Source organism: Lithobates pipiens, unplaced genomic scaffold (genome assembly GCF_037356315.1).
Source record: "Lithobates pipiens isolate NorthernLeopardFrog02 unplaced genomic scaffold, aLitPip1_a1.2 Scaffold_8, whole genome shotgun sequence".
Lineage (NCBI taxonomy): Eukaryota > Metazoa > Chordata > Amphibia > Anura > Ranidae > Lithobates > Lithobates pipiens.
This window is the reverse complement of record NW_027507903.1, coordinates 655,957,228-655,968,045: the sequence shown is the minus strand read 5'-3', so window position 1 is coordinate 655,968,045 and position 10,818 is coordinate 655,957,228. Positions and strand designations below refer to the sequence as shown.

General features: G+C 50.1%; 1 protein-coding gene across 1 annotated transcript in view; it reads left to right on the top strand.

The window, feature by feature from the left end:
* Positions 1 to 282: 282 nt before the first annotated feature.
* Positions 283 to 10,818, top strand: part of LOC143961735 (asialoglycoprotein receptor 2-like) — a 51,605-nt gene continuing 41,069 nt past the window's right edge. Inside the window, exons 1-2 of the mRNA XM_077471076.1 lie at positions 283 to 404; positions 7,399 to 7,480. Coding sequence (XP_077327202.1) covers positions 7,408 to 7,480 — 73 coding nt within the window. The 5' untranslated portion in view covers positions 283 to 404; positions 7,399 to 7,407. The remainder of the gene's footprint in view (positions 405 to 7,398; positions 7,481 to 10,818) is intronic.

Here is a 10,818-nt window from a genome sequence, read left to right as displayed (position 1 = left end):
GCCCACCTCATTAATTTGTTCAGATTTTTTTGCAAGGTTTCCACATCCTGCGGAGAAGTTATTGCCCTGCTTAGCTTAGTATTGTCCACAAATACAGAGATTGAACTGTTTTCCCCATCCTCCAGAGTAGTAGATTAGTAGTGCAAACAAGTATATTATAAACCAATCATAGTCCGTAAATTACTGTGATTCAATAACAAGTTCATGAGTGGGCACACGTTTCTACAGGATATTACAGAAATACATGCACTTCCTCTTTATTGTGGTATTTCTAAGTTCCTAAAACTGAAATGCAGTATGTGGCAACACCTTATTTTAGGAAGTACCTAACTATAAAATCAACAGGGATCGAAGAGGCAGACTGAGCAGCGCACAGAATCGGGTTTGTCTGCAGAGGGAATCAGGTAGGTTGTAGATGTGATCATTGATTAATATTGAGGGGGGGAGGGGGGATAAGAATGGGGTCACTTTGACATAGTTGGCCAGCAAAGGGATTCATTTGATGCATTTGGCTAGTGAGGGATCACTTTGATGTAGTTGACCAGAAAGGGCTCACTTTAACACAGTTCACCAGGAAGGGATAACTTTGAGGCAGTTGACCAGAGAGGGATCACTTTGTTTCAGATGACCATAAAGGTATTACTTTAGCCCCATACACACTATCAGATTATCTGCTGATTTTTTCCTTCAGGTTTACCAAAGCCATGTAGTAGAAGGGCCTGCCTGATTGCATACACATTGAAACTCCTAAGGTTTGACCTCATATTATGTGGTTTTGGTAAATCTGAAGGAAAAACTCAGCAGAAAAACTGATAGTGTGTATGGGGCCTTTGATGCAGTTGACCAGAGAGGGATTCCTTTGATGCCTTTGACCAGAGATGTTTCACTTTGACCAGAGAGGTATCAATTTGATTCAGTTGACCAGAGAGGGATCACTTTGACACTGTTGGCCAGAGAGGGATCACCTTGATTCAGTTGACCAGAAAGGGCTCACTTTGATGCAGTTGTCAAGAGAGGGATCACTTTAACACCGTTGACTAGAGTGCGATTACTTTGATTCAGTTGACCAGAAAGGGATAACTTTGATGCAGTTGACAAGAGAGGGATCACTCCAATGCAGTTGGCCAGAGATGGATGACTTTGATTCAGTTTACCAGAAAGGAATACATTTGATGCAGTTGGCCAGAGAGGGATCACTTTGACGCAGTTGGCCAGAGAGGGATAACTTCATTAAGTTGGCCAGAGAAGGATGACTTTGATTCAGTTGACCAGAAAGGAATACATTGGACGCAGTTGGCCAGAGAGGGATCAATTGGATTCTGTTGGCCAGAGAGGGATAACTTTATTCAGTTGACCAGAAAGGGCTCACTTTAACACAGGGAGGGATAACTTTGATTATTTTGGCCAGAGGGGAATCACACTGGTGCAGTTGTTCAGCGAGGGATCACTTTGATTCAGTTGACCAGAATGGGATCACTTTGATGCACTTGACTAGAGAGGGTTCACTTTGACACAGTTGGTCAGAGAGGGATCACTTTGATGCAGTTGACCAGAGAGGGATCACTTTGATTGAGTTGGCCAGAGAGGGATAACTTTTTGGAGTTTGCCAAAGAGGGATCACTTTTACACTGTTGGCCAGAGAGGGATCACTTTGATTCAGTTGACCAGAAAGGGATCACTTTGATGCAGTTGACAAGAGAGGGATCACTTTGATGCAGTTGGCCAGAGAAGGATCACTTTAGTTCAGATGACCAGAAAGGGATCACTTTGACACATTTGGCCAAAGAGGATCAATTTGATTCAGTTGGCCAGAGAGGGATCACTTTGACGTAGTAGAATACAGAGGGATTACTTTGATTCAGTTGACCAGAGAGGGATCACTTTGACATAGTTGGCCAGCAAATGAACTACGTTGATGCCGATGGCAAGTGAGGGATCACTTTTATTCAGGTGACCAGAGAGGGGTCACTTTGACGCAGTTGACCAGAGAAAGACCACTTTGATGCTGTCGGCAAGAGAGTTGCGCAGTGTTTGAGCACCATGTCCATGTCGACACGCTGGACCCGTTTTCTCATCTAGAGTTTTTCTGTGCTTTCAGTAATTCCCACCATCTTCTAATTTGCTCCCAATGTGTCCCACCCTTCTTCCAGCCTTGTGCTCCCAGAGTAAGGTGACCAGATTTTCAAAATGAAATCCGGGGACATATTTTTTTATTTATTGGCAAATGGTAAACTATTTTATAAGCATATTTTCCTAAAATGATATATGCAGAGTATGTGGTATGTGTTTATGGAATGACTGCAGGCCCAGATTGGCCATAGGGCAAACCGGACAAATGCCCAGTGGGCCGGGGCGGCCATGCTGCAAGTACATGCGGGGCACTAAGCTCTTTGAGCCCGCGCCGCTCATGCAGCCTCTCCACGGCCGCCGAGCTGCCAGCTAAACTCAGCCCATCGGCGTTGGGAGGATGTAAACATAGAGGCCTCCCCGTGGCTGCCCGTATAGGTCGGCCATCGGTGGCAGCCTGCCAGGGGGCGTGACTGTGAAGGGGGAGGAGCCAGAGCAGACACCTGCTGCTGAGTCCTGGCAGAACACCGGATAACAAAACGCGAATTCCGCCCGTGCTCTGCGCTCACCCCCTTATAACCAGGATATGGGGAGCAGTGGGGGTGGCTGCATAGAGAACAATCATTCTCTCCATCTTCCTCCTGCAGTATCGGAATGCCTGCGAGAGGGAGAGGAGAAGCAGGAGACTGCAGGAGGAAGATGGAGAGAATGATTGTTCTATATGCAGCCGCCCCCACCGCTCCTCCTGTCCTGCTCTCTCTCTGCCACCCCCCCAGTGCGCTCCACCTCTCCCATGCCTTCTGCCACCCCCAGTGCGCTCCACCTCCCCCATGCCCTCTGCCACCCCACCAGTGCGCTCCACCTCCCCCATGCCCTCTGTCACCCCCCAGTGCGCTCCACCTCCACCATGCTCTCTGCCACCCCCCAGTGCGCTCCACCTCCCCCATGCTCTCTGCCACCCCCCCAGTGCGCTCCACCTCCTCCATGCTCTCTGCCACCCCCCAGTGTACTCCACCTCCCCCATGCTCTCTGCCACCCCCCCAGTGTGCTCCACTTCCCCCATGCTCTCTGTCACCCCCCCAGTGCACTCCAAATCCCCCATGCCCTCTGCCACCCCCCAGTGTGCTCCACCCCCCAGTGTGCTCCACGTCCCCCATGCTCTCTGCCAACCCCCCAGTGCTCTCCACCTCCCCATGTTCTCCACCACCCTCCCTGTGCTCTCCACCTACCCAAAGCTCTCCGCCACCCTCCCTGTGCTCTCCACCTCCCCCATGCTCTCCACCACCCCCCAGTATGCTCCACCTCACCCATGCCCTCTGCCACCCCCCCAGTGTGCTTCACCTCCCCCATGCCCTCTGCCACCCCCAGTGTATTCCTCCTCCCCCATGCCCTCTGCCACCCCCAGTGCACTCCACCTCCCCTATGCTCTCTGCCACCCCCCCAGTGCGCTCCACCCCCCATGCTTTTTGCCACCCCCCAGTGCGCTCCACATCCCTCATGCCCTCTGCCACTCCTCCGTGCGCTCCACCTCCCCATGCCCTCTGCCACCCCCACAGTGTGCTCCACCTTGCCCATGCCCTCTCCTACCCCCCAGTGTGCTCCACCTCCCCCATGCCCTCTGCCACCCCCCAGTGCACTCCACCTCCCCCATGCTCTCTGCCACCCCCCCCAGTGCTCCACCTCCCCATGCTCTTTGCCACCCACCAGTGCGCTCCACATCCCCCATGGCCTCTACCACCCCCCAGTGCACTCCAAATCCCCCATGCCCTCTGCCACCCCCTTGTGCGCTCCACCTCCCCCATGCTCTCTGCCACCCCTCCAGTGCGCTCCACCTCCTCCATACTTTCTGCCACCCCCCAGAGTGCTCCACCTCCCTCATGCTCTCTGCCACCCCCCCAGTGTGCTCCACTTCCCCCAGGCCCCCTGTCACCCCCCCAGTGCACTCCAAATCCCCCATGCCCTCTGCCACCCCCCAGTGTGCTCCACCCCCCAGTGTGCTCCACATCCCTCATGCTCTCTGCCAACCCCCCAGTGCGCTCCACCTCCCCATGTTCTCCACCACCCTCCCTGTGCTCTCCACCTACCCAATGCTCTCCGCCACCCTCCCTGTGCTCTCCACCTCCCCCAATGCTCTCTACCACCCCCCCAGTATGCTCCATCTCACCCATGCCCTCTGCCACCCCCCCAGTGCGCTCCTTCTCCTCCATGCCCTCTTTCACCCCCCAGTGCGCTCCACCTCCCCCATGCCCTCTGCCACCTCCCCAGTGTGATCCACCCCCCAGTGTGCTCCACGTCCCCCATGCTCTCTGCTAACCCCCCAGTGCGCTCCACCTCCCCATGCTCTCCACTGCCTTCCCTGTGTTCTCCACCACCCTCCCTGTGCTCTCCACCTACCCAATGCTCTCCGCCACCCTACCTGTGCTCTCCACCTCCTCCCATGCTCTCCACCCCCCCCCCCAGTGCGATCCACCTCCCACATGCCCTCTGCCACCCCCCCCAGTGTGCTCCACCTCCCCCATGCTGTCTGCCACCCCCCCAGTGTGGTCCATCTCTCCCATGCCCTCTGCCACCCCACAGTGCGCTCCACCTCCCCCATGCCCTCTGCACCCCCTAGTGCGCTCCACCTCCTCCATGCCTTCTGCCACCCCCCAGTGCGCTCCACCTCCCCCATGCCCTCTGCCACCCCCCCAGTGCGCTCCTCCTCCTCCATGCCCTCTGTCACCCCCAGTGCGCTCCACCTCCCCCATGCCCTCTGCCACCCCCCAGTGCTCTCCACCTCCCCCATGCTCTCTGCCACCCCCCAGTGCGCTCTACCTCCCCCATGCTATCTGCCACCCCCCAGTGCTCTCCACCTCCCCATGCTCTCCACCGCCTTCCCTGTGTTCTTCACCACCCTCCCTGTGCTATCCACCTACCCAATGCTCTCCGCCACCCTACCTGTGCTCTCCACCTCCCCCCATGCTCTCCACCACCCCCCCAGTGTCATCCACCTCCCACATGCCATCTGTCACCCCCCAGTGCGCTCCACCTCCCCCATGCCCTCTGCCACCCCCCAGTGCTCTCCACCTCCCCCATGCTCTCTGTCACCCCCCCCCCCCAGTGCGCTCTACCTCCCCCATGCTATCTGCCACCCCCCAGTGTGCTCTACCTCCCCCATGCTATCTGCAACCCCCCAGTGTGCTCCACCTCCCCCATTCTCTCTGCCACCCCCCAGTGCGCTCCACCTTCCCCATGCTCTCTGCCACCCCCAGTGCGCTCCACCTCCCCCATGCTCTCTGCCACCTCCCCCATGCCCTCTGCCACCCCCAAGTGCGCTCCACCCACCTCCCCCATTCTCTCTGCCATCCCCCATGTGCTCCACCTCCCCCTTGCTCTCTGCCACCCCCCAGTTCACTCCACCTCCCCCATGCTCTCTGCCACCCCCCTCAGTGTGCTCCACCCCCCAGTGTGCTCCACCTCCCCCATGCTCTCTGCCAACCCCCCCAGTGTGCTCCACCTCCCCATGCTCTCCACCGCCCTCCCTGTGTTCACCACTACTTATAGGTGGCAATGGTGGGCACTGATGAGGCAGCCGTGGCTCTCTTTGTGAGGGAGTGATGTCCCTCTGACAGAAGACAATGATCTGCTTTTTTTTCCCCTCACACTGACAGTGTGAGGGGAAACAAATACAGATTATCAATCTTTTGTTTACATTGCATGCTCAACTGTCATTGGCTGACAGCTGATCACGCGGCAAGGGGTCGTTATCACAGAGCGCGCCCCACGCAACCCACAGGGACATGCAGGCAGCTCATGCAGGGGAGGATGTCCATGGATGTCCTCCCAGCAATTAAGGTCCATGCTTTAGCCATCTTTCGGCTATAGCGCGGGCGGCAAGTAGTTAAAAGTCAGAGAGAACACTTTATCCCAGTCGCAAAGGGCCATATTTTAACCTAGCTCCCAGTCTCGGTCATAGAAGGGGCGGTCAGGAAATGTGTGCGATAATAAAATGCCATATGTTATAGATAAAGCATGGGGGCATTTTGAGTCAGAGAGGCACAACTCCTCAAACTGAGTTAAGTCCCCACAGAGACTTGACCTACTCAGCTCTTTATAAAAATTGCGTACTTGAAAATATTGAAGCCACTCACTCAGCCTTGTGTTCCCAGTGTGTACCAGCCTGCTTCCAGCCTTGTGTTCCCAGCGTGTACCAGCTTTCTCCCAGCCTTGTGTTCCCAGCGTGTACCAGCCTTCTTCCAGCCCTGTGTTCCCAGCGTGTACAAGCCTGCTTCCAGCCTTGTGTTCCCAGCGTGTACCAGCCTGCTTCCAGCCTTGTGTTCCCAGCGTGTACCAGCCTGCTTCCAGTTTTTCGTTTTCAATGCATTCCAGCCTTCTTTCAGCCTTGTGTTTCCATGGTTTCCCAGCCTGCTTCCAGCCTTGTGCTCCCAATGTGTCCCATCCTGCTTCAAGCCTTGTGTCCCCAGTGTGACCCAGCCTGCTTCCAGTCTTGTGCTCCCAGTGTGTTACAGTCTAGTATTCCCAGTGTGTCCCAATCTGCTTCCAGCCTTGTATTCACAGAGTCTCCCTACCTGATTCGAACCTAGCATTCCCAGTGTGTTCTAGCATGCTTTCCACAATGTGTTCCCAGTGTGTCCTTATCAACTTCCAGCTGCTTGATCCATCATCCCAGTGAGTCCCTAACTGCGTTTAGCCACGTGTTCCCAGTATGCCTTAGTAAGCCTTGCTATTTCCTTCAGCCTTATCTGTTGCCTTGTGATACATGTGCTCCTCCAACACTGCCAGGGAGTTGCGGCAGTGCAGTTGCGATCTGCTTGGGTGAGTCAGAGGACCACAGCCTGAGTATCACCTGTAGAACGATCTCTCTACCTCTAGATGGACCTTTTCAGGGCTCTCACTTTAGCGAAAGAAGCAGATTCTCCAAACATTCTGTGTCAGCTCTGTGGCTTTGGCCCATCTGCACCGCTGCCTCAACCAGTCCTGGTCATCTACTCCGACCCTCGTGGAAGATGCGTCTTAAGTCGTGATAGTAATAATACAATTAAATTCTAATGATCCCAAGGTTTTTCTGTTAAATGCTTAAAATGCTTAATTATACATTGTTATGTAAGTCGATATATTATAGAATTTATCATTGGCGTCAGTAACTTTTACAATTCTCCAAGAATAAATTCCCGATAGGTCACAATAAATGTCAATAGCATCATATTTCAGAAAAGCTCCATCTCTTATTGATAAAATGCTGTGTAGAGCGCCACTATATGTGAATTACATTACCTGAAAATCCCCCCTGGTATCTACAATATGTATATTAAGGTCTGTGTTCTTCTTCAGGGCGCTTTTATGAGAAAAAATACATATGCCAATATGGGTGATCTTCATTTAAAAAGGATGAAGAATGCATCAACAGCCAAAGGTAAGTTATTATAATGAGGGGGTATCCTCTTAATCTATTATGGACAGCTGAGGACCCGAGTCTTCATGTATAGGACACATGTCTACTAATACTAATACTGCTATAATGGCTCTACCAATCAGAAATCACTTTTTACTATATCTGTACTGAGGTAATAAAAAACAGAACCTCATTGGTTGCCCTGATTTAGTATACATTTTATACTTAAATATGATATACATGGTGATATACAATATATCTACATATTTTGTGGGAAATTAACTCAAGTGTAGAGATCATAAGGACTCTTCTTATAAGGCTTCTTCCTGACCACTATTATTAAAAACACAGATGTTACCCTGGTAGGGGGTATTGGGAATTGTTCAGCAAACAAACAATTATTAGCAGCTTCCTGGTTTGTTTTTGCAGATCTGTTGCTGTGGCCTCAAACATAGACTCTTATCTGTTCCTCCAGACAGTACCCTCTAAAACTGGACACGTGTTTCTAGCTGCCCCCTTGCAGTCATATGGACTCCTTAGGGAAGGGCAGTCTCTCCCAAAACAAAATTGCACAAGCTGGTTGCTCAAAACACACGGAGCCGAGATTGGAGAGTTCATCCCTCATAAGTCTCCACAAAGTCTCCGGGCTCTAGGACCCAAAGAGGGTTTTTCTAAACTCAGAGGAAACTGAAAATCCAGTTTCCTCCATATGACCTAAACCCCTTCGGAGCGCCTCAACCTGCCTGGGCAAAAACCCTGGGTGAGAAAAAGTCTGTGATAGAGTGTTGTAGTACTGTCACTATATATATATATATATATATATATATATATATATATATATATATAGCACCGACCCCTGAAGGAGCTGCTGGTTTAATTTGGGCTTACCGTTACCTCACCTGCTTCCTAGCCTAAAAATGTTGAAACTGACACCGAATCCTCTTTTGGATTATTTATTTAGAAAAAAGACAAAGTCTCTTAATAAAGGGTAGAGGGTTAAGGATGAGTTCAGGCACTTAAATTGCAGGGTGAAGGTATTAGAAGAATCTAGAGGATAAAACTGTTCCACAAACTGGATTCAACAACCCCCAGATAGACCTCTCTCACTAGGCCTAGCAGCTGATGGGATGCTCAGTAAAGTCTCTGCCACAGACTTGTAAGATACACTTGAGCATTACTGAGGGATTGGGATGAATTTAAAGAACTGACATACAGAACCAGCTTCTCTCAGCCAACCAGGTGATACCAAAGGAGTGTAGATCCAGGTTGCGTCCTTCAACTAAGCCTCCAGGCTCCTTCAGAGAAACCAGCCTTGCGCATGGTCTCCTCCCGAAAGAGTCCTTCCCTGGGGTTCTTCAATTGCTGGGCCTCTCCCTTCAGATGAGATGGCACCGGACCATCCCTGGATCAGTAGGCTCTGAAATTCGCTCGGGCCTATCCCTTCAGTTGCATCGCCTCGGGCCAGCCAGCCTCGAGACACAGAATGCATAGTTTCGCACCCCAGACCAGGAGGGCCACAGAGCTGGGTCAGGAGGACCACCAGAACCAAACAGACAGAAAATAATCCCCCCTAACATGGCGTTGGTACCTTAAATACCACCCCCCAGAATGCACAACAGGAAAACACTCCCACTGGGCTGGTTCTGAGAGATAAGTGGCATTCAATGCATCCAGCTAGACTTTCTACTCTTGCCGGCGGTGACAGCGACACCTACGGTCAAGGAGAACCCAGTGCAACCCAGCTGGACTGGTACTGAAACCAGAAATTTAGAGAAATTATCCTGAAGCCCAACTGTGGCTCCAGGCAACTTAATTTTTGAAAAACAATAGCGCCTGCTCATCAGGAGCCAGCGCTATATATATATATATATATATATATATATATATATATATATATATATATATATATATATATATATATATATATACAGAACCTAGGTCCTGAGGGATACTTAGTTGAAGGAGGTGCAAAACAATGCATGAAGCATTGCTGTCCATTGCTCCTCCTTGGAAATTGGCCAGCCCGGTGGAAATCCCAAAGTTCCCACAATGCACACATACACTAATATCCAAGCTGCTACCACCTACAAATGACAGGCTTGTGGGAGATCTTATTTCTGACACTCACAATTAGAGATACAGATTCAAGTGTGTAGCAATGCAGGTTTTGCCCCAAACTTTAGCTCCTTGCGTTTTAGTTAACAGGTCAACTAAATTACTTTTTCACCCACTGCTGTGAACCTCCTGATTCACAAGGAAGGTGTTCATTAGTAGCAGTATTACTACTGCCACTAATGAGTGACAGCTTCCCATTCAGGTCTGTGGTTGGCAGGACACTGTGGCTGTCAGGGGTTGAGCAACCAATGGAGCATCCCTGCCCCCATTCATCTGAATGTAGATAGTTTGACTGGGGATGTTAGTAGATGTCCTTGACCAAATATCACCACGTGGTTATATTTGCTCAGTGATGTCAGCCAGCATCCTCTGCATCAATGTTTCCATTCAGATGAATAGGGATGCATCATTGTTTGCTAGGACACCGGGGGTCACCAGCATCCAAGAACCACTATGCTGTCATTGAAGCTGTGCTGTCATTCCCAGTAAGAGGATCAGTGGCAAAAAATCATTTTGGGACATTTACTTTGCGGGACTTTCTTTGGACATTATTTTTGGGCATGATAGGACATTATTTTTTAGACATCTTGGTGCATAATTTTTTTTCTACATTTTAGTATATTATTTTTGGACATCGTGGGACGATTTGTAGACTTTGTAGGACTGTAGGACACATACTTTTTGGACATCAAGGGCCATTATTTTTGTACATCTTGGGACATTATCTTTTAGACATCATGAACATTATTTTTGGACATTGTGGGATATTATTTTTGGACATTAAGGGCAATTAACTTTTAGATATCATAGACATCATTTTCTGAACATCTTGGGACATTTTTTTTTTTTACAACATGGGACATAATTATTTTTGGACATAGTGGCACATTGTTTTTGGACATTGCAGGATATTATGTTTGGAAATCACAGGACATTCATTTTTGGACATTGTGGAACAATATTTTTTAGCCATCATAAGACAATATTTTTTGCACATACAGTAGTAGGACATGTAGTAGACATACAGTAGTAGGACATGTAGTAGACATACAGTAGCAGGACATGTAGTAGACATATGGTAGAAGGACATGTAGTAGACATACAGTAGTAGGACATGTAGTAGACATACAGTATCAGGGTATGAACCAGAACCTACACTCTCATTTGGCTATATCATGATAATGAAATAACATGAGGTGATAGTTACATATACGGTTATAGTGGAAGATTATTAAATAATAGAT